The 23,336-nt window shown below is 43.3% G+C and overlaps 1 protein-coding gene across 8 annotated transcripts; it reads right to left on the reverse strand.

The window, feature by feature from the left end:
• Nucleotides 1-435: 435 nt before the first annotated feature.
• Nucleotides 436-22,253, reverse strand: usp7 (ubiquitin specific peptidase 7 (herpes virus-associated)). Of its 8 annotated transcripts, none has more exons than XM_079746449.1 (31): nt 21,819-22,253; nt 18,706-18,810; nt 18,150-18,348; nt 17,571-17,709; nt 17,310-17,398; nt 17,086-17,194; nt 15,947-16,077; nt 15,511-15,565; nt 15,319-15,399; nt 15,084-15,174; nt 14,473-14,555; nt 14,269-14,378; nt 11,447-11,624; nt 10,634-10,778; nt 9,270-9,400; nt 8,527-8,661; nt 8,230-8,331; nt 7,909-8,014; nt 7,202-7,294; nt 6,861-6,928; nt 6,657-6,757; nt 6,255-6,408; nt 4,643-4,710; nt 4,120-4,228; nt 3,785-3,862; nt 3,595-3,695; nt 3,059-3,158; nt 2,789-2,908; nt 2,629-2,700; nt 2,387-2,477; nt 436-2,280 (listed from the first exon to the last, which is right to left on the reverse strand). In XM_079746449.1, the coding sequence occupies exons 1-31, from the start codon at nt 21,901-21,903 to the stop codon at nt 2,174-2,176; spliced, it is 3,336 nt and encodes a 1,111-aa protein (XP_079602575.1). In that variant the 5' UTR covers nt 21,904-22,253; the 3' UTR covers nt 436-2,173. The 8 variants fall into 8 exon arrangements, with proteins under 8 accessions (XP_079602575.1, XP_079602574.1, XP_079602569.1 ...); XM_079746448.1 differs by having other exon boundaries at nt 6,255-6,474; nt 17,571-17,739; XM_079746443.1 differs by having other exon boundaries at nt 6,255-6,474; nt 21,819-22,037.
• Between the last annotated feature and the right edge of the window lie 1,083 nt (nt 22,254-23,336).

A 23,336-nucleotide genomic window follows, 5' to 3' on the forward strand; every position in this document is an offset into this window, starting at 1 on the left:
CCATTAAAGTACTTGGGCAGTTTGCTCTACTCAAGCATTAAAGGTCCCCTATTTCATCACTAGGTTCAAGTAGCCAATACAAAATGAGCCCTGCTCTGTGCTATAGTGAAATCACAAGTGAGTTTCAACCTGTACGTATGGGCCTACTAGTTGCAGAAGTCCACTGGCTAGACTTGCATACTAGACTTGTTGAAAGACATGTAATTGGGTTATGTGCTAGATTAGAAATATTGCCGTTCTGTGGACTGCATAGCTGTATATTGGGTTTAGCAAGCTTCATCTGGACGAGGGCAAAGGTGTTCAAACTCACAATTCCTTATTTACATACTGATTTAAGACATTTAAATAATTTCAATATAATTCCAACATCCATAAATGGGCTGTAGTTTCATATTGGGCCTTGAGATTGAAGTGCACACGAAGCCTAGCAGATGGTTTGTTTTATAGAAAATTTTATTCAACATACATTTCCAGCAAAAAGGCAATATACAGGAATAGTCTGCTGCTACACTGAGGATTTTTTTTTTTACCGGAAAAGATCAAATTAAGTTGAGAATATGCAGGTCAACTTTGTACTGCATTTAAAACCAATGCAACTTGTTTAGAAGAAAAAAGCCCAACAAAAAAATCTTTCAATGGAAATTTCCAGGAACTCAAAAATAAAATCCCACACACAAGAAATATGAACACCCGGCTCCATTTGTACCCAACAACGAAAGCGTTTGTGCCTCTTTAAATTTTACACGTCCATATTTTTAAATATACAATTCTTAAATGTCGTCTTTACAGAGCCAACTACGCGCTATGGGGGGCATTCCTTCGTTGCTGTGAAAATAAAAACCAACAAAATAAAAAGAGGGAAAAGAAAACAATCAAAAAGGGCTTTAAGTGTTTTTCTTACAATGCTGGTTTTGTCTCTAAACGATCCTCAAACCAGTGGGTTCTAAGTGTCTGCAGCTCCCTACAAAGCACAGCGCAGTTGCCGCTTTCAACCACTGGGCGGTGACAGTACTCACTTGCACTTAACGAGGAAAAGAGGGGGGGCGGGGAGCAAGGAGGAATGGGTTATATGTATATGAACGCATACGTGACTGGCTTATGCCATCGGTGGAGAATGGTTGAAGGTGGTTGCGGGTGGAGGGGTTGAGAGGAAAGGGACAGAATACGGGGTTCCTTTGAAGGTGCAATGAAACGGCCACCCAAAAGTTCACATTTACCAGTCCTGAGAAATGTAGACCTTTGACGTTAGGTGCTAACGTGCAAGCTGAATTACAGACAATTTCTTCAATAATGTTCCTTTTATTTTATTTATTTTTCAAACGCTGTGGAATTTGACATTAAACCATCCAAAGAGAACACCAAAAGTAGATGCTTCTACTTTTCAACCAACCGAGATTGGGCATAAACGGAAAACATTGAGATGTTTTATTTTTGAATGCGTGTTGATTTACTCTTACGTTGACAGTTGCAAGGATTGGTGTGTCGTGGGGGGGGGGGGGGGGGAGATGGAAATCAAGTTGGTGGGCGAAACAAAAGTGAGGAGCCCCAGCTTAAAGAAAAGGGGGAAACTAACCACCCCAATAGGTCTCAGAAGCTGTCCCGAGCAGCAGTCCTCTCCTCCGTGCCATCGCCCTCCCGCCTAGAGACAACCTAAAGGGGAATGGTGGGGAGGGGGGGGCCCGGACGAGCCCGTGGGATTCAGGGGACTAGATGAGAGGAGAAGGAATAAAACCTCAACAAATTGAACGTTTAGAAGTTTCAAAATTCTCCCCTCACCCGTGTGATTTTTTTTTTGTTTCATTTTGTACTTTATTTGGTTTTTTGAAATCTGCCAATTCTAGGTACGAGAAAAACAGAAGAAGGGGAGGAGGGAGCTATGAAGGTGAAGCAGAGCAGCCATTCAGAAAGAAAAGAAGGCGAGTCAAAACGGAAAAGGAGGGGAATCCCTTACAGTGGAATCCATATCTCTGGACAACGTGTGGGCGTGGTGGTGCAGGGGAGGGGGGAACAGATGGTGGATCCACACGCATAACACTCTAGTGTAAGTGTGTGTGTGTGTGTATATTTATGCGTGTGTGTATGTACGTTGTGTGTGTGTACGTGTGTGAACGTGTGTGACAGAGGTGGAATAGCGGCGCGCGTTGATGAAGAGTTAGGTGGGGGGGGGTTTGCTTTAGTTGTGGATCTTGATCGCTTTCTCCAGGTAGGTGTAGCGGCCTCTCTTTGGCGCCTTGTTGAAGTGGTCCAGGCCAAGCCAGGGCCGCGGGTGGGACATGTTGCCTGTAAACGTGTTCTCACATTAGGACATCATTCCCATCTTCAACATTGGCAGGTGTGCCGTGTAATTCAATGGGGACTAAAGCCCTGTGTGTGGGAAAGTGTGTACCTGGTTGTGGCTCGAAATCCTTCAGGTTGACCTCGTACTCGTCCTCTGTGATGTACTGATGCCGGCCCATCATAACAATAGCAAACTTGAACTGCACATAAAAACACACAGACCCAACACATAAACACAGACCCAACACATAAACACAGACCCAACACATAAACACAGATCCAACACGTACATAAATAATAAACCGCACCGGGCACAACCTTGTCGCTGGGTTATAACGTTCTGCTACAAACCTTTTCAAACTCCTTCTCCTGGATGTCCAGCATGGTCTGGATCCTCCTCATCACCTCTCTGAAGGACTCTCCCTGAGGGACGGAAGGAGACCACAGGTTATCCAAAAGAGAGACTTCAGCGGTGGACACGTTTCATCAGGGAGATACTCAAAGGGCTAACCTGCCGGATCTTTAGCAGGAACGGGATCCCGAAGGTGCCGAAGACCTCCTTGTGGAAGTGGGCGACGGGGATCAGCATCTCGCTGTCCTTGTCCAGGTCCACCTGGTCCATGGGAAGCTCCTGGTCAACAGGAAGGACACATAGTTATAGAAACTGTACCGTGGGAATGTACTGCAAGACAAGATGTGCAGAAAGGAGACCACCAGGATTCGGGTGGAAGATGTTGAAGACAACAAGCCAAAGCTGAATGTTTGATGACATTGGACGTACCTCTATTCTGAAGGTGCGGCTGGCAGCCGGGGATAAACATTCTAGCAACTCGTCTTCCTGGTGGACGCCGATGATTTTATAGCTTACTATCTCCAGCAGCCTGCGGACAGACACCATGTTAACCACCAGCCAATGGAGACAGGGCATTCAGGCTTTAGCGGGTCTTCAGACAGAGACGGGGTCGTCACAGGACGGAAATACTTTTAAAATTTACGGGATGGACCACGAGCAGGAGATATGCTAAATGGACTGCATTTACATAGAGCTTTTTTTGTAACCAGAGGCCACTTAAAGCGCTTTACAATATTACAGTCACACACGACAGCAGTGTCAACCACGCAAGGTGACAGCCAGCTTGTCGGGAGCAGTTAGGGTTAGGTGTCTTGCTCAGGGACACCTCAGCACTCAGCTAGGAGGAGCCGGGGATCGAACTAGCAAACTTGCGGTTACCAGCCAACCCGCTCTACCTCCTGAGCTTCATGCCACCTGGATATGGACACCAACGAGAGAAGAGTAATAATGAACGACCTGTTTACCTGAGCTTCTCTGAGCCTTTGTCGGAGAGCTCGACCACTTTTTTACATTCATCCAGCAGGTCTCGCACACAGCCGTGCTTGTCCGGGTAGAGGGTGATCTCCTGCGACAGTAGCAGCAGTTATATTCTCTACATCCATGTGCATCTACTCTTGTGCAACCGTTGTGTCGTGCTCATGGGGCCAACCGTACCTCCTCTCTGAACTGGCTGTTGAGCCATATGGACTTGAAACTCCTCCTGTTCTCAAAGTCTGTGATCTTCATCTTTAACTGGGCGGGACGGAAAGTCAATGGTGTGAAAGACGCAGAGATACTGCTACAGACACAGGATGTTCAAATACAGAAGCTACTGAACATTTATGTCAAAAGCATACACTGGGGGGAAAAAAGAAAAACAGAAGTACAAACAACGCCGACAAAAAAGAAAGAAAAGTATCACAAATTGGCCCAGCTAGATGAGAGAGGGAAGCCCAGTAAAGTGGTAAATACGGGTAAAAAACTAGCGCTTGCGTTCTGGCGCCCCCTACCTGCTGGTAGTAGAGTTTCTTGGGCTGCCGGGGCTTGAAGAACTGCAGCAGGTCGCGCAGCGTGCCCTCGTAGTTGTGCCTGAGCGGGTTCCCGGGGCCGTCCCTGTACCTGCCCACCACACCACCGAGCAGGTTAGGGAGGGAAGAGGTGGGGAGCGGGACCCGGGGTCAGGGTGTAAAGCAACACAAGAGGAGGTGTGGAGAGTTAGGACAGACAAAAAAAAAAGTATACACGAGTAGATGGGAGGACACAGAGGGGGTGAAGATAGAGACGAAAACGAGTGGCGTAAAAAAAAAAAACAGGAGATAAAGAAGGGAAGGGAAGTGGGGGTACGTTAAGAGGAGGAGAAGAAAAAGACAGGGGACAGGTTACACAAGTGTTGAGTTTTAAAACATGCACGGCGCTTTGATGGTGACGGAGGGGGGTGGTGGTGTTTAGAGGGGGTCTGGGAACTGGTGTCTGTACATGAGTCATCCTGCATGCATGTGTGGAGGGACGCTGTGTATGAGACAGGCCTCTTACCCCTGGGACTTGAAGAACTGCAGTAGCATGGCGTCTGTGTTCAGGCGCTGGGCCACCGTCTTGGCCACCTGACATGAGAGGGGACAGGACACGCGTTACAACGCATTTCTTTGTCTCCTTGCGTCGCTGTTGGCGAGACAACAGAGGAAGTCACCTTTGATGATCCAGTGAGGAAGAGGGCCGTGACGCACTTCTTTTTCATACCATGGTCACAAAGTAACGTCCCAGCCCAGTGGCATGCCGGTATATGACCATTCAAAACACATTTTTACCCCAGTCATTCATATAATGAATATATCAGTAGTATGTCGTCCCTGTATTCTGGCTGTATCGTTCTTAAGATGAGACATGTCCCCCCCGTCTCTATTTTTTTACGTATATATATTTCTATATGTAGAATATATCAGTATAAGATCTCATTTTTGACGTACCCCAGGCGATTGAAAAATGAACCGCAGGTAAAAGGAAGCGCGCGCCCGTATGCCTTTGATACAAAGACGCTTGATGACATGCCCATAAAGGTTATTTATGGCCTTATCCACGAGACGACGGCAAAACCTGAGGACGGAAGGATTGCCATCCAAAACCAACTTCGTCAGATAAGCTTCCCTCCAAGCAAAGGAGAACGGTCATGATGATCCCAATGTGAAGCATGACAGTGTGTTCATCTGTATGAATTATATAGCATATAATATAGTAAGTAGGCCTATACCAAAAATAGAAAATGTCTTTCAAATGAATATGTCTCTCAAATGTTACAATATACAAATAACGAATTTTGTGTGTAAAGACATTGTCCAGTGTGTAAAAAGACGTATGAAATAAATTGGCTTTCAATGAGCTATTCTGATTAGGAATCAAAACAAGTAGATTCTCAAACTTTAGAATACAGCCTATAAAACAAACTAATTGAGAGTGTTCTACAGAGATACAGCTTCCAAATAGAAGCACAAAATGAACAACTGTTAATTGCACGTAGTGGCACTTTCGTACGTTTAAGCCCACGCACTGATATGTGCACAAAGCCAATTTTATTGATATGATCATTGAAATCGATCAGCATTGATTACAAATATTTCTAGGTTAAGTTACCCTTCTTTTATTCAGCTCAGCTGATACGTTTCTCGAGGGGTAATCACCCCTACAACTTCAGAGAAACGACTAGACTGATGGAGCTGGCAAGATCACTTTAAAAAATCCCAAGTCACTGGGATCTCGTTAAATTAACAGATGGCCTTTTATATGCGAATTGAAACCAAGTACTTCACAGCGGATATCATTAATTGGTTGTAATAAGGCTTAGTAATAAGTGCACTAGCTTCACAGCCAATCCTTTAGAACACAACAAAGACAACACTGGACTTTTTAGGTTTTAGTGCAGTTCGAAATCGGAATCTAAAGCGATCCGTTGAATCAAATCCTATTGAACAAGCTTTGAACCACATCTCATCTATAGTTATGTTTCCAGATACGTAGGAGAGACACACACCTTACTTGTAAAGAATTGGCTCTCGAATTATGAGGGCCATTTTGCAGGGTAATTATTGCATTTGCACAATACCCCCCCCCCCCCCCCCCCCCTTATTTTAAATCAGCAACGCAGGCTACCTACCTGAAAGTAGTTCATGCGGTTGGAGAGCGTGACCACGAATCCAGGGTCGTTGTGGATGGTCTTGTCACAGAAGATGACGTCCACGCGGTGGTAGAGGTCACGGAAGTAGTCCTTGGCCGTGGGCAGCTCGCTGCTGTCGTTCTCCGGGTCGTCCCTGGGTAGAAGTGGTTCATGTGTCAAAGGCCCAGGAGAACGTAGCGCTGCCTCTGGACACGGGACTCTTCAGACAAGGCAAGGGTTAACATCCAGGGGGGTTCATGAATTCAAATATCTAGCCATCCATCCATCCATCTATAAACGAAAATATGACAACCTTATAAGGTTGGAAGGTTGAAGACTCAATGTGAATAATGATTTCAGCCAGCTTTAGCAAAGTCATCGCGCAGTGTGTGCCGTGCTTACTTCTGGAAGACAATGATGTCCCCATCCATGAGCTCATCCAGGGCCTTGTCCAGAGAGACATCGTAGTCCTGGATCCGCTCGGTAAGGTTGGGCTTTACTTCCTGAAACGCAACAATGTGTGTGGAAGTCGGTCAGGGAGTGCCACTTGTCAAACATGGGTATGCAGTGTATAATGGCGAAAGCCACCAAGGAAGAATGCTTCACCTCATAGAGGATAAGGCTAGTTTCCTGCTGAAACCCTGCTCTCTCGCACATGACTGGCAGCAGGTCTCCTGTTGAGAGAAAGGCCCCGACAGTCAGTTACAGTCAACAGCATCACAGGTTGAGCTACAGTGCATCTGAATATCCAACTCATTTGGTCAGAAATAAGGTGGGCATCATTGGGTTCTTATTTATTGGATCGGAAGAGTTGACTTGACCACCAACGTGGACAAAATTTAATACATAAAGGATATTTTTCCCCATTTAGCCTAGCATGTTAAACCGCACCATTCAACAAGAATCCAACACATGCAAAACAAAACATGTTCAACCCATTAACTTACTTATTTTGCAGGATATAGGTGTGTAGATATGTCCACAATAATTTAAGCTTCTGGTTTTAGGATCATACATCTTCAGGAACAACATGACATCATCTGAGAACAAAAAGAATGGTATAAAAGGTCAGGAGGGCAGTGATGGGGTAGGGCCTAGAGTCCACACCCTGGTGGAATGCATTATCTTTAAGGATCTTCACTTAAGATATGTAAGGAACCCAAGACAGTAAGGCTATGATAGAACTGTCTCACTGGTTATGTAGATTGGGAATTTAGACCATCAAATATTGCGCCACAATGTTGTCACATAAACAGGCAGGCACGTTTTAGACGTCAGCCCCATGTTGCTTGGCCGAGCCATCTCTTTTAGATGAATCCGATGACAATGACAATCGCTTGCATGAGTTGTACAAGTAAGTAGTGCACTATGTGGGGAACAAGATTTGTATACAGACAACACTACAAAATGGTTGGACGTGGAACTGGACCAATTTGCAAACTATTTTTAGAGCACCTCTCAGACAACCTGATGCAACATGTCTACAGAAATTGGCAAGTCCAAAAGACCAAACCTCCTAAGTGTTGTCGCTGCTGTAAGACAAATATAAACTATTTCTATAATGTAAAGTAAAGGGTTCAGTGATTCGTATTTCTTCCTTCCTCTGAAAACCAATATACCCCCCAAGCTTGAAGTTGAACTCATGACAACTCACGGTCTTTGTCGAACTTGGGTAACGTTGCACCACTTGCAGCCATTTCTGGGTCCACCGTCTCCAAAAATATTGTCCACGGGTTCTCGTTGTCGCTCAAGTCAATCATCTGAGGCATGATGGAGAGACGCATTCAAAATGAGTCCCACTGCAACACTTTACACGAAGATAAACCAACTTACCACATTTAGTGGTAGCATTGGGCATACTGTAAACCCATGATTTAACACCCTGATTTATCCAAAATACATAGGATAGTACATCGGGACAACGTCAACTTGCGAGTCAAAAGCAACATCGGGGCACAAGGGCATCCACACTCACCGACTTGTTGCAATCGGCCTCATAGTCCAGCATGGCAGGCCGCTTGGTCCCGTTGCTGCGGGCCTGCATGGGCCACAGCCTCATCTGGTCCTGTGGGAACCCCTGCAACACACACACACACACACACACACACACACACACACACACACACACACACACACACACACACACACACACCATTACCAATTGCTATATGAATGCCAAGCCATGAATATGTTTGCGCTGGCAAGAGACACAGGCAGATGTCGGATTTAAACAAGAGGATACAAGTGTGGTCAAGCGGTAGGTTGCGCTCACCATAGTCTGGGAGAGATTCTGCACGAACTCCTGGAGTGTTGAGCTCTTCAGCACCTTGAAGATCGTGTACTTCACCTTCTCTTCGTCGTACATGTCGTTGCCCTGGTGGCCACAGAACTGGTCCTCCGTCACCATCTAACCAGAAAACAAGGAGAGGTCATATATCGGTGAAGATGGAGGTAGGGTAGACTAGTGAAGGGAAAGTTGGAAAGGTTTTACTCTGATCATAACGGAAATAGATCATATCCGTGACGTCAATAGGTCGTCGTCTACCGGAAGCTTGGTAGTTGGTTAGCAAGAGGGCAGAAATAAGTCATCTTTAACTGTGCACAGTTCTAAGCGTTGTATAGGGTCTTAACCTGTCTCTTTGTTGTAGCCGGGGAATGGGTTACCATAGCAATTCTAAGTGCTTTGCACGGTAAAGATATTTATAGAAAGAGCGATATATATATATTCTCTTCTGACAAATGTACTTGTCGCTTTGGATAAAAGCGTCTGCTAAATGCCCTGAATGTAAATGTGAATCTCTAAATGGGACCAAAGTCCTGTGTGCAAAAAAGGAGGACATCTTCAAAGTCGCTTCGCCTGAGGGCATTATTAAACATGGACACAAAAAACTACCGTGAATGCTTTTCTTATACCTCGATTCATGCGCGCAACGCATGAATCATTATGGTTAGAGGTGTGCTGGTCCCCAGGTGTGGTGGAAGAGGTCTCGGGGCGCCCGGGGCGCGGGGCCTTACCTGGACCTGCATGTAGAGGTGGGCCTCCTGACGCTCCTTCCTCTTCTGGGCCTCCACCCTCTTCTCTTCCTGCAGACGCTCCACCAGCTGCTGGGGGATGTCCACGTCCGTCACCGGCAGGAGCACCTCCCCTGCACGACGGCACACAGGGGGCTTAGCTTGACACGTGCCACGGCAAAGGTTTAAGTCAATTATCTTAATGTATTTTCACAATTGCACTTAGGATTGAACTTGTATTTGGCCTTGTGTTTTATGTTGTAACTGTGCACTGATGTCCATCTTGGCCAGGTCTCGTTTATAATAGAATTTAATCTCAATGAGACTAACCTGGTCTAATAAGAGATATAATAATAACGTGCCCATCAAAACAAAAAGGCACCGAAACATCAAAAAAGCATGAGAACCAGATGTATGGTTCTACGAAGAGAATGTCCATGAAGATCCAAGTCCCGACTCAAACATGACGCAGAGCTGCCTGGGGCAATACTGGTTAACATGTCCACGAAAGGGGCAGGAGGGCATTTCTGAAGGTATGATTAACCAGTGGAAACACAGTATGACCATCGGGGAAGGATATTTATCTGGGAAGAGATGGCCATCTCCCGCTACGACCCCGCTATGATCTCCCGCTCAATAAGTAGCGAGCTTGAGTGATCGTGTTTGATTTCCCCGGGTGCATTCATTTATATTCTTGTGTCCGGCTATCAGAAACAGAAACTAAAACCGGATGTCCGTTCCCGCCGTTACTTATCGATGATCAGGCTCACATTGACAACCTCTGGAAGGATATTACATGACGCAAGCTAGGGACAATGACGCAGGGTTCTTTTCAACAAGCTATTCAAGATTAGGAACCAATAAATAGAATAGTGAATGGCCAACTGAATTCACCGTGAATACAATTGTGCGTGCTCAGTCAGTCTTGGACAATAGGCTATAATATACAAGTAAATGCAATACGCGTGTCGTGTCTGACGCACAATATAAAGCCATTGTTAGCATTATTATTATTATTATAGCATTATAACATTTCACAACAGACTGAATAAGGTTCATAATAAGGTGGCAATGTAGGCCAATTGTTTTTTAACCCCTAAAACACAGCAGCTGTCTGATTCAGGGGCATTATACTAAACTTTCTAAAACCCAATTATCTAAATGATCGGTTAATTGATGCCCTTGTAAAAAACAAGATATGTGAAATGGCTCTCATTGTCCAATCCTGATGTCCATCCTAATAGATGCCACCCAGCTCATTTGCGACTTCCGCAGCAGCAGAAGGCGTGTGCATGCAAGGGATCCATGTACATCCCAGACCAGCTGCGAACCCCTGTTTGAACCAGAAAGGGGCGGCTCAGACGTACCGAGCTTGGACTCCCGTATGTACACCAGCATGTAGGCGTTGGTGCAGTGCCGCACAGAGAGATCGTCGTCGTGGCCGCCGTAGTTGTGCTCTATGGCCTCCTCCTTGGTGCAGCGTGACACCACGTCGTCATCAAACTTACACCACTGAGAGAGGAGGAGAGGGACCACAGCGTACGTTAAGACACAGCGCACTCTGTACGAGGCTCACTGCACACGATCCAGCTGGATGTAGCATGTCATTCTTCTGGGACAGGGAGGGGTTGTTATGGTCAAAGAACACTGGCATGCTGGTGCACTTAAACAAAAGTGTGACACTACAGGAGCACATTTGTGATTTGTGACATTTTAAATATACAAGGAACTGAGAGCCACGCTCTGTGTATTGATTATCCTGTAGATGGATGATTAGTGTAGATATACTTAACCTACATTTTTCCATTCCCTCAAACAATATTTACCTAAATGGAAAACTGTTTTAAGTGGTGACAAACTTGCAAATGCGAGCATGAAGTATCGCTTTATATTATAACTTGCACAGCCCAAGTTCTGAAGATAACTAGAAAGGAATATATTATATTATGGTATCTTAGGGTTGGTGCAGCTCTTGGGGAGAACCCTACTGCAATGCTTCGGGCCACAGCAACGTTGCATTAAATTCATGAGCTAAAGAAACCAATTAACTGTAATGGGAGAAGTTACTAAACTTCCCGAGCTCTAGAGATAAACAACACCTCAACATACATAGACTGTCAAATGCATACAGATAAGGGATGTGTTGTTTATAGATAATAATTTAAAAAGGTTGTTCTCACGATTGGCTCCTTGACGCTGACTTTGCCGTCTCCCTTGGGGTTGAGATAGACGACGTAGTGGCCCCCGTGGTTGTCCCCGCTGTGCACCAGCACGGCGTGCAGGATGTAGTTGGCCGGGTCCTTGGAGTCGGTCTTCTGCAGGAACTCGTCCAATGGGAGCTGCTCGGGGAACTCAAACCTGGGGGAGCAAAGGGCGTTGGAGCATGAGCGGAGTGGTCGACACCACAAGATAAAAAACACTTTATTATATAATAATAAAAAGTAGTGGGAAACGTTGTCTCCGTTGCTCCGTTATCAGTTGAGGATAATGTCATATTATGCAGGGTATAACTACCCTGTCACGGCAGGGAGACAATGCAGTTAATTACATGCACTGTTGCGCAGGCATATTCCACGTCAAAAGTGTCCGTTAATAGATGGGTTCCCCGATTGCAAACATGGTCGTCTGTGCGCACAGCCAGGGAGCGATAGACCGTTGTTACCATAAACTACTGTGGTCACAATAGTGCATCCAGCCTCATCAATGTATGAACGGCATTGTTCATTTTAAAGCCTGATAATGGAAAGAGGGAAAAATGCTGTGCACAGTCGCAGTCAACATGAGAGGAATTTGATATGGACACAATGGTCAATATCAAGGTCCTATGCGAGACATTAAAAAAGTAATTCTACATAACTTTTTAACAAAAAATAAAACTACATTGACATTACTTTGTACCACAGAATCATTAAATGTACTGTTTAGTGCATTTTCCCCTATCCCATCCCCTCCATATCAGGCCTATAGTGCATTTATAGACGTAACAATAACTTGATAGTAACATCAAATCTCTAGTCATATAGATTAGAGTTTTAAAAATGCACAACACTAATCCTTAGCAGGAGGAGATGGGTATGCAGCAAGTGAGAAAGAAAAGGTTTTCGTTAAAGGGAAAGTATTAGCGGAACCTTAGGTTTTCCTGAAAAACAATGATATTGGATAGCCCATGTCCAAATGGCCAACTATTGTATGGCCAGATGGACGATATTATAGCCTACATTTATCTGATTAAAAATAAAAAGAGGTTGTATAGCTTAAAAAATATAAACTACAAACATACAAATCATTAGCTTATGAATCCAATCAGCCCCTTAAAAGATTTGGATCATTAACTGCCTTCTGATTTTATCCCTTGTTTTTGCGATTAGCAGTTAATGGATCCTTGCCACCTTGTGTTGTGTGGCAAGGATCCTTGACTCCATCTGTGGTCTATGCTTTTTGCTAGGAATACTAGTAGTACATTATGGAAGATTATCAAGATAGTTTTATAAAAGTGGCGCAGACTTCTTACTGCAATCTGCAAAGGCCATCCCCTTAAAAGATTGCAGGTCACATGTGTTATGATTTGAGAGTACGCTGAGAACCGCAACTGCGTCCGAGGATTTGGACTTCCAATAATTTCACTATTTTATTTCCAAAAAACATCACTATTGTTATTCAGTTTGACCCCCAACCCATTTGATTGAGGATAATTTGAATATATTTGCCCTCAAGGAATAAAGTTGCTGAATGCATCATAGAGGTTGCATGAATTGGGCAAAACTGTTTATATTTATACCACACCATTTATTTATTTTTTTTATAGAGTTTTTATAGCACCACCTCATTAAGGTTTGTCTGTTTTTTTGATTACTATTATTGATTATTTACTTCAGGTTTTAGTCATTTGCACAAATGACAGAGTGATTAGCCCTTTTTAATTTCACTGTCAGTAAAATGTTATTTTTTACAAACATGTGACCAATCAGAAAACGTTGAACTTTGGAAGGACCATTCAACATCATAAGTCACCAGTATTCAAATGAAGCGTGTACAATTTCACCTAGATTAATGTAGGCTAGATATGCGAGGACTTCGAAATGAGAGCAGGGCTGTATTTGCACGACACACTGAACCTTTGTGAAATCCCTGCCAATTAAAAGAGTGCCGGCAACAAGCCTCACTCAAGAGCTGGGGGGCCAGCTACAGCGACAGCGCTTTTATCAAGTCTAGGTTTCAAGGTACAAGACTGTTTTTCTTTCACATTGTGGGAACTACGTTGACTTGCAATTACTATGGTTGCAAACGTTTTTCTGCGTAACCCTTTGGTTATGCCTTCTACAGACATTATTTAATCTTCTGTTAAAGCAGCCGATAGTTTAACAGCAAGCAGAATGAATAAGAGGGAAGCAGCATATTTGTTTGAGGTTATAGATACTCTATACTATAAAAATCTAAAATATATTTATATCCATACAATATATGCATCTAGATATATCTTTATATAGATATCGATATAGATAAACATCAGTGTTTCCTACAGGATTTTGTGAGACTATGGTGGGCCGACCTCTGACCCTTTAGGGTGTTTCGGGGGTTGGGTCCCCTGGAGTACAATGTTGTACTTTTTAAATGCATCTAACTGCTGCCCTTTGATGTCCAAATGAAGGGGCTAGATCTATGATAAACTTGTGCTCTAGCAAACCATTTTGTGACGTCTGAAATTGTTTACGCCAGAAGGGACGACACGATCAGGTTTCGATCACTCGCCTCATACCAAGTTCCACATGCCTGCATATAATACAGAGGCATCTAAATATAAAACTTGTGTAAAGTCATCTTAATTAAGCTCATGTATTACTTCCTGTTGAGAAGTGACTTGGACAGGCAGACAACAAAGAGCTAAAGGATTCTTATAAATGTAGTTCATGGGACTACAAATTGGTGGTAATTATGGTGGAAATGTGGTTATATGAAATGAGAAAAAGATATAACACACACACACACGCAGACACACACACACCTGTCATTGATCTTGATGTTTTGGTCGGTCTGGGGGTCGTACATGAACCTCATCAGCTGAAGGTGAAGGATGGGGGGGAAGGTGAGGAACTTGACCCCCTTCTCAGCTTCCTGTGAAAGCACACGGACACACGTTTGAGAAGGCTCCCACTTGGCCATAACATGTTTGGGCATTTTACACTATTGCAAAAGATCAATAGCTCACCTGCAAGCCATGCTCTCCTGCATCATATTTGTTGTCCCCATCCAACTGCTCTGTGGCCACATAATCCTTGAAAGACTCAAAGACTGCAAAAATGGAGAGAGAAGGGAGTTATGCCAAACACTAAGCTGGATCTTAAAGGATTTGGCCACTTAAAAAGACCCCAGGTTAGGTGTTGAAATTATTTAGCTCAAGATGTCAATCTGACATGATTTTGTTCACTCCACCCCTCTTGGGTGTCTGAGGGTTCACAAGTATGGCAGTTTGGGAGCCATTGACATTCCTTCTATTCCAAATGAGTGGGATAATTCCCATAGCTTCTGCAACCGTGTCCATAACAAGAGGCCTGGCATGGAATTTTTTGCCAATAGTTTCCATAAACCAGTTTTGATTCTGTGTTTACATGCAACTGCGCATGGTCACGGATGTAGATACAGACTTAGAGACTTAACCAGGGATAAAGAGACTTAACCTGGGGTCTTAGGAAACTTGCCAAATCATTTAAAGTATGGCCCTCCTACCAGGAATTGTTTCAATACTTTTACATTACGGAGCCACCAAACTTTCATATAAAACCTAGGCAAGCCCGCAATTATTTCGGTGCTGCTACTCACTGTTTTTCTTTCCTTTGATGCTGAGCTGGATGTCGTAGTAGTCCTCTATCCGCTCGGATCGGTAGTCTACATGCTTACATTGGATGTACGACTAAAGGAGAACAAAAAACATCCAGAATTAGGTGAGAAAACATACCGTTTTGTTCAAAGCATTTGTAACACAAAATGCCTTTACTCTTGTTGAACATTGTTTTTTGACATGGATAGTAAAAATAGATAAGCTGCCAGAACGTACCACCATCTTTCCTCGAAAGAGCTTGGGGATGGTTCCCTCCACGCAGGTGCCCTTCATTTTATTCTCCACGTTGTCAAGGAGCTGGAACACAGACAAGCGCACACAGAGACACAGTAAGAGGTTAGTGACAATCTCAATGTAGACAATGACACATGCAGGATCTGCTACCCAGTCAGAAGCAGAAGAACTCACCACTCTGCAGAGCTCCTGGACGTCATGTTGCATGAAGCTGTCCAAGGTCTCCCACCTATGGCAAAATAAAGACAACTCATCAGATTAGGAGTGCAGAATCTTAAGTTAGCTGGATTTCCTGGATCTGTGCTTGCCCATTTCATTTTGTTAGGGCCCTTCATGAGCAATTATTGGAATTGGTAGGACAACAGCTCCCCCTTATGGTAACTTGCTCCTACATTTTACAACGTGAGGTACATTTTAGCATAACCTCCATGATAAGACTTGACACTCGAGGAAAAAAACTGAAATGACGCTGCTTTGTCCACTGGTTACTAATCAAGACAGACAGACTTGTATTTTACACTGACCAGCTGATTGCTGGAACCTCATTGGGTCCTGTATAATCAGTGATGAAACGGTAGGTGGTTACGGGAAGCAGTGTACAAGGCATTACCCAAATGATTTGGTGAGTTTCTTGGTGCCGACTGGCTTGTCACTGTGCTGGAGCTCGTAGAAAACCCTTTGCAGTGCGAGGGGGACACTCTTTGAGGAGTCATCACCCTCTGTGGGCATCATGTATACTGCCTAGAGGGGATACAAAAAATGGGGTTAGGCTTGTTGACTCAAATTGTCTATATAGACTTCACGATATTGCTGCAAAGTAGCAGGGATTCCGTAACTGAGCTTTACTTCAGCAGAGTCAAAGCATAGTTTATTTTAGCACACTTAACAGAAAATGATTTGCTTTGATAGAGCATTGTCATGGGAAAAGACAGGCAGCATTTTTATAAGACTCTAAAATTAGACAACGGTTGCACATTTTTCTTATAGTGTAATCTTACATTGTTAATACAAACATTAATCTGATAAAAGTGCACACGGGTAAAGTGGTTCCCGTGCTCTGCAACTATTTAGGTGTCATAAGGAAACAAAAAGGTAAGGAAGAACCGGTTTCACAGTGTAGCCTAAGAGCCCAATTAATTGTCAACACACATCGAGAGAGTCTGAGTTGATAAGCAGTTCATAGTAAAATCAGGAAGGGGGAGATGAGGGAGACAAGTTATTTCAATACTAATGGAGTGAGGTGATCTATTCTAGGGAAAGAGGGCCATATGGCATCGCTTTAGTGTTAGGTCTCGCGATAATTGGGTCAGAGGAAGGGAGCTTTCTTTGACATGCAGTGACTTTATACAAAGGCTTATTGAAATATAACAATCTGGTATTGAAGCTTGTTTTATGTGGCATGCAATTGATATTTTCCACGAGTAAGCAATTTGTGTCCCTTGATGGAGATTCACTAGTCTTTGACAACTCCAAAAGCATTTTACCATATGCGTGTGGCTGAAGGGAATCAGTGAATACAGTGATACAAGAAAGCATCACAGGGTTTTCCTAGGGCTTAAGCTAAGCAACAGCAGTACCTTAACTATGGGTGGATTGCTCGCTCTCACCCTTTCTGTATGTTATAATAAGCTATTAGAACCCTATTTGAAAACACGCCAATATTATCTCTGTAAGCATCCTGCTTTGTTTGAACAGATTGTTTGCCAAACACACTGATGATGTATCAGAAAGGAAAATCTGGCGCCATACCCTCCGCAGTTGGTTGGTGAAAAACAGTGTTTGCAGCAGGCTGTTCATGTAGCAGGTAGCTCCCTGGTTCTTCAGTCCAACGTAGCCTGTGTGTTTTTTTGAGTCCCAGCTGGGGATAGACACGGGTGGTTAGTGTTATACTTGCACTTCTTGGTCAAATGGGCAAATGTTGTTGGCTGGTGAAAAACAATACAACCACAAAGGAAAAAGAGGGAAAAACATACGCTACTCCGTGTGGGGCATCCGCCTGCACGTAAACTTCAAAGGAAACTTTGTCATCATCAACAAAGCCTCTCTCGGGATCAGTTACATCCTGAAATTGCAAAAAAAATTAAATATTACAGACTGGCAAATACAGGTGTAGGCATTTTAAGATATAAAATGCAATTCATGCTTTACCCAATAACGTGGTCAACTGTTTGCAATTATTTAGTAGCCGTGCTAGTTATGCTTGGAGAAAAGTAGGAGGCTGGTCCTGAACTCACACTCCAGGACATGAAGTTGGAAAAGCCCCAATCGTTCTCCTTGTGGAAGAACAGGTGGCTGATCCTGCGGCTGAAGGACTTTTCATCATCTTTATAGTTGATGATCTTCAGCATGGCCTGGGCGTGACATGACCACGACCTGGAGGCCATCAAATCAGAGGTCAGTAACCTGGTGTAAACCGAGTGGGTGATAGAATGAAGCTCTCTTAATGTTAAACATGCATGAGACAGGTTAGTAGTGATGTTAGATGTCTGGTATCAGACATTAAGTCTTCACCAGGATAAAATATGTTCCATCATATATAGCATTTGATACATAACCCCCATATCGTGCAACCAGAATATGACATGGTATAATTGATCATATGAGGCATCTTTATGGACAATGGAATGGAATGGAAAGGATGATATAGATGGGTCATGCTCATCTATGAATAATGGTGATGCAAACGTAGTGATGGGATATTCAAGTTATCTGGTGGTGCACTGAAACGCAGATGTGTCATGTGACTAGCTCCTGGATCTCTAAACACAAACAATGAACCCCCATGAACATGCAAAATTTTAACTGTAACCTACGTCGAGTCTGATTCAGCGTTGCACTGCAGGAAGAAGCCAACACTCTTCTGGTGCGGCCGATCTGGGTAGAAGCGTGGCATCACCATAATCTTCCAGGGCAGGTTGCGAACAAAGCAGGAGGGGCTGAGCACTGATTCACTGAGACGGCTAAAGCGCTCCACCACAAAGCGGAAGGTGGCTTCTGACCGCCAACTAGTATCTGCAAAACATTGAAGAGGACATTCGAAGGGATGACATCAAAAAATGGGAGACATTTTGGGAGGACAAAATGACAATGAGTAAAAGGTAGGTAATATAAAGTTAGTAGGATTAGAACATTGATGGTAATAGTGCATGTGAGCGTTCCAGTAATTTAAAATGGATTCAGTTAACAATGTTTTTTTAAATGTCCATTGTGCGTAGGCAGTGCAAGTAAGAGCGGTAATTGGGTTTTCAGGTTAGATTAGTTACAGAAATGGCTTTCATTGCTTTAGCAATGCAACCAGGCAAGAGACACAGGTGTGCTGAATGAGGAAGAGAGCCACATCCTTCTGGACTGAGTGCGTGCGTTCCGTACCGTCCTCCATGTCTTCCTCTGTGTTGTTTTGTCCATCGGCCATGGCCACGTTGCCGTTGATCACTGGGTTGGCTGGGATTCTTGGAGGGTCATCTGTGTCCCCAGCTTCACATACATGAGAAGACAGTGAAGGTACTTTGAATGAATCCCTCTATCCTACAAATATTACACCCAAGCCATGGTACATTTCAATAGTCATGGTAGAGTATAAGTGATTGACGGTAATCATTTAATATTGATGTGTAATAGTGCTTAGCAAGGTTGAGTGCTCTGGAGAATAAGATGCCATTTTGGAAGCTTGAAATGATTAAGAGAACAAATCAGGGATTTTGTCATTCGACGCAATGTTACTTTAAGAGCATCTGCCTGTTAATTGATACTGTTGTTCCCCAGAATAAAGATTGAAACTCCCTATGAGTAAAGACACATAAAGTTATGTGTATTTAGATATGCAAGGACAACAACCGTGGGAGAGTTATGTCTGGCTCGTCTGTCTGCAGAATGTTTCATCTTTCGGAATGGATGTTTTTTCTTAATCAGACGTAGCCTTGTTTTTTTTATGTGCTTAGAGTAATTTCAAATACAATTTCATATTTATAAACATTCTAAATTTAGTTTATCTCTAAAAGCTATTCATATGTTTACACAGGAGTAAAGGGAAAGAAAAGCATTCGTAAATATGTTGTGTTCATAGTAATGTGTTGAAGAATCTCAATGCGTCCAACCCAGACATTAGTTTAGAAAGACCAATGCATGTTGTCAAACGGCATTTCATTATGCTAATATTTTTTTTAGAATGGATTGTTATTTTTATGGCCTCTGAATGCTCATTGGAATTACCCATATAAGAATGAACTCAATATTCTCCTTTGGTAAAATGGCAGAAAGTGCAATGCTTCCATCAGTCATTTAGTCAGAACAAAACAAACTAGCGACGGATTGAGAAACAGATGCTTCACTGCTTGTAAGCATCTTTTTAAACAAAAAGCCATTGGTAATCTATCGTATGTGAATGAAGGGTTTGTGTTTCGACTGTGTTTGAAAACAAATGACTGAAACTTCTAAAATAAAGGTTGATCACAAATAACTTAGTTACCGGTCTTCTACACTCTTAAATAACATGCAATAACAACATAAAAATCGCAACTACAATCAATGACTAGCAGCTTTAAAGAGGAACTGGATTTCTGACACCTATAAATCGGGTTAAAAATTAAGAGTTGGTGGAAGCATTCAACCCATCATTGTATGGATCGAGGAAATGAGGCGATGGATACACTTGTTTACTCTTTTTTTGTCTCAGGTCATTTTGGCCAATTATTCAATCAAAACGATGATGAGGCAAGACGAAAGGGGATGTGGCCGCAGTACGATTCCCTCCTTAAAACGCATACGCTTCAATCTGGATTGGTTGAAATACAAATAAGAGATAGCAACACTTTTAAACATAACACGCAATGGATGACGCAGTATGATGCTGAAGCCTTTAAAACGCCTTGTCCAGGTTGGTCTTATGTTCACATGAATAAATAATACAATCCCTCTATGCGCTGAATTTAGAACGCTTAGAAAATGTTGACACACATAATCCCAATTCCAAACACTACCAACAAAACATGGATCATTAAAGATGGCGAGGCCCACGCGTTGGTTCTTGATACAATGAAGCAGCAAATCCCCGCGCTGCCATCCCATGCAAGCTATCCATGTGGGCCTTGCTTGCCGCATAAACCACAACCAAAATACGACTGCCAATATTGCCCGTCCCTACAATTTCTTAGACTGAAGACAAGCGTTTTATCCATAGGCAAACAATCGTAAGCAGTGGCATAATTTTTCTCGCGAAAACATGCCACCACTTTCATTCGTAGCATTCTGACGCATTCCGCCAACCATGAAAACAGCCACTGTCGTGCTAGCGAGATGTTATCTGCTAACGGCATACGTTTAACACAAACTATCCTCAATAATAAAATCAGTTCCAGACCATTTCAAAAGGAAGAAAGTTTGGAAATAGCCTACATTCATCGGAGTCGTTTCAGAAAACCCTAACAAAATTGCATCAATGACTCCCAGCCGTAGTGACTATAACTCGATGGTTGCAAAATTACGAGCCTCCATTTTGAAACACCACACACCCCCTTGGCTCTATCCCGTTAGCTCGCATGCTAACCTACGAGCCATCGTCGAACAGTGGGCCCGGATGCTAATGCGTATAGCTGGTCAAGTGCTCCCACTCATCGAATCCATTGTATTTTACTTTCGTTATTAATGCAGAATAAACCACGACTCTGTAACACCCAGCCGTTGAGCGGTCACGATCACCAAAGCAACAGCGACGGGTATACGACGTTGAGCTAACCGACAACGTACTTTAGGGCCCCGCGAGACAACTCACCATTATACCCAGTACAAACTTGAGAGCGTGCTTACCTTTTGTTATATCGAGTTTGCGAATTTCCGATTTAGAAAATAAACACGACCAGTCTTTGCGATGTTATCCGAACTAGGATGTGCGCAATGATCACGTCAAACGAGTAATCTCAATAAAAAGTATTAGCGTATTTTTACCTCGCAGTGGGTGCCTAATTGTTAATTGCGTGCATGTGCCACAGGGACACCCGACGAATGTTTACAAACATCCCAACACAAAGCAAAGGGATCCACTTTTTTGGGGACAATATTACTTTACGATTTATTGGTTTTGATTGAATAGTGGGAACTGGCTTGGCTTTAGGATACACAATATACACTAGTACCGAATTGAATAAACGAGTCTATGAGCCCTAACCCTAACTAAATTAATGACAAGGTGAATATTGCACCTTTTCCGATATATTGTAAGCAAACCTTGAATATAAACAAGTGCATATGTCCATTTAACACTAACATTATTCCCGAACACCCAAACGAGGAATGATATGGAAGTATACAACGGACGCATCATCAGCAAAAATGTAGCCGGCTCTCCCAAGCTAATGGCTTTGGGCCTTGGTGTTTACCATGAACATCTACATGAAGCCCTTAAAAACACCTTGCATTTCCATGCACTTCAAGATTCGTACTATAAATTCCCTGAAAGCCTCACCAAACACCTTGTGACCATGCCTTACCTTCCATCTCCATATCCTCGGGTTCGCTAAGCTGTTGCTCGCCGGCTTTCTGCTGCTGTTGCTGAGTGTGGTGGTGGTGGTTCATATTGGCCACTGATGTTGTGATGAAGTGTTGCTTATCTGCGTTCCCCTCGACCTTGTTCGAGGTCGGTTCCGCGGTGAACCGGGTTTTGGTCTGTTGTGGGCTGGGTGTCGTATGATGCAGAGGTGAGGTAGACAGGTCGAGCCTCGGCGGCTGGGCCTGCTCTATCACAACCTCGGCCTTGTCTGCTGTCAGCGCCGGTGATTGAGGAGGGGAGGTCGGCGGGGGAGCTGGCAGAGAAACACGGACGTATTTGCTCGCTATTCGCCCAATCTCGGCGCCTTGATGGGTGCAAGTCGCTGGGGTTGGGGATAGCTTGGGCTCCAAAAACAGAAGCACGCTAAATAAACGAATCGGCTATTACGTTACGCCGAGAAATGTGGGGCAATAGAGGCGAATTGAGAACCACAACCTGCAGCTATAGAAAAAAAAATACCCCGCTATAGCAAGCTACCCGATGTTGGGTAGCCAACTAATTATATCGGTACAACAATAAAGGAACCAAAGAATAATTTGCTATCGTCGCACATTCAATAACTTTCTCTGCGATATCCCCAGTCCATGTACTCCTCCGATTGTCCCTCGTCTGGGGGAGAGCGGAGAAAAAAGCTATCCATTCAAACCAGCTTATAATTTGGAATGGCACTAATTTAGAAGTTTACAAAGAGGGGGATGCCACGGTCCAACAAACGCACATTAAACCACTTTAATATACCGAACGACAAAATACGGCACCTCTTCGCATTTCAAATGTCTGATTCTATGGAGAAATTTGCCCGGTCATAGCCTGTGCCTCGCTCCCGTGGTTTGTGATGTTGACTCGAGGTAAATCTCAAAATGGCGGTCGCGCTCTTCTCTGAAATGTCACATCCGCATGGAGATCCAAACACTCGCGCACAGAGGCTGAAAAAAAAAGAGGTCTGAAACTGTTATGACGGGCTTTGGGGAATTATAGCCACTTTCCCAAAATGTATATATAGATGGAACCCACACACAATTGTGTAGATTTGTCAGCCCGTAATAAAATAACTATTATGAATAAATTGCTTTCAATAATTCGAATAAAAAAAGACGAATAAGAGCAAATTAGGTATTTTAAATTGGACCTTCTTGCTACGTCTACAATAACATGGCAAATGCACTTCTAAATTACTTTAAGACGTCTAGAGTATAAATGCATAGATCCTAAGAACTTTACTGAGAAGTTACAAAATAATATGTTAAACAAAACCACTTTATTCCTATATTATAAACTATATTTATTCCAATAGCATATTATAAAGAAATGGTTGATTGATCGATTTAACTTATGCAAGGATAATCATTCGAGGTAATGGGCATGACTTTAGAATGCATTGAACGAATAAAAACTATAATAGGACTTGTCAGATAACAATAATAATAATAATAATAATAATAATAATAATAATAATAAT

Source organism: Pollachius pollachius (genome assembly GCF_949987615.1).
Source record: "Pollachius pollachius genome assembly, chromosome: 11".
Lineage (NCBI taxonomy): Eukaryota > Metazoa > Chordata > Actinopteri > Gadiformes > Gadidae > Pollachius > Pollachius pollachius.

What these genes read in the sequence shown, in the direction of transcription:
- usp7 (XM_079746448.1), bottom strand. Translation starts at nt 21,903, where the DNA reads ATGAACCACCACCACCACACTCAGCAACAGCAGCAGAAAGCCGGCGAG. An exon ending in CTAGCCTTATCCTCTATGAG is followed by an intron (nt 6,758 to 6,860) that starts GTGAAGCATTCT and finishes GTTGCGTTTCAG; the next exon opens with GAAGTAAAGCCCAACCTTAC. An exon ending in AGAAACTCTACTACCAGCAG is followed by an intron (nt 3,863 to 4,119) that starts GTAGGGGGCGCC and finishes CGTCCCGCCCAG; the next exon opens with TTAAAGATGAAGATCACAGA.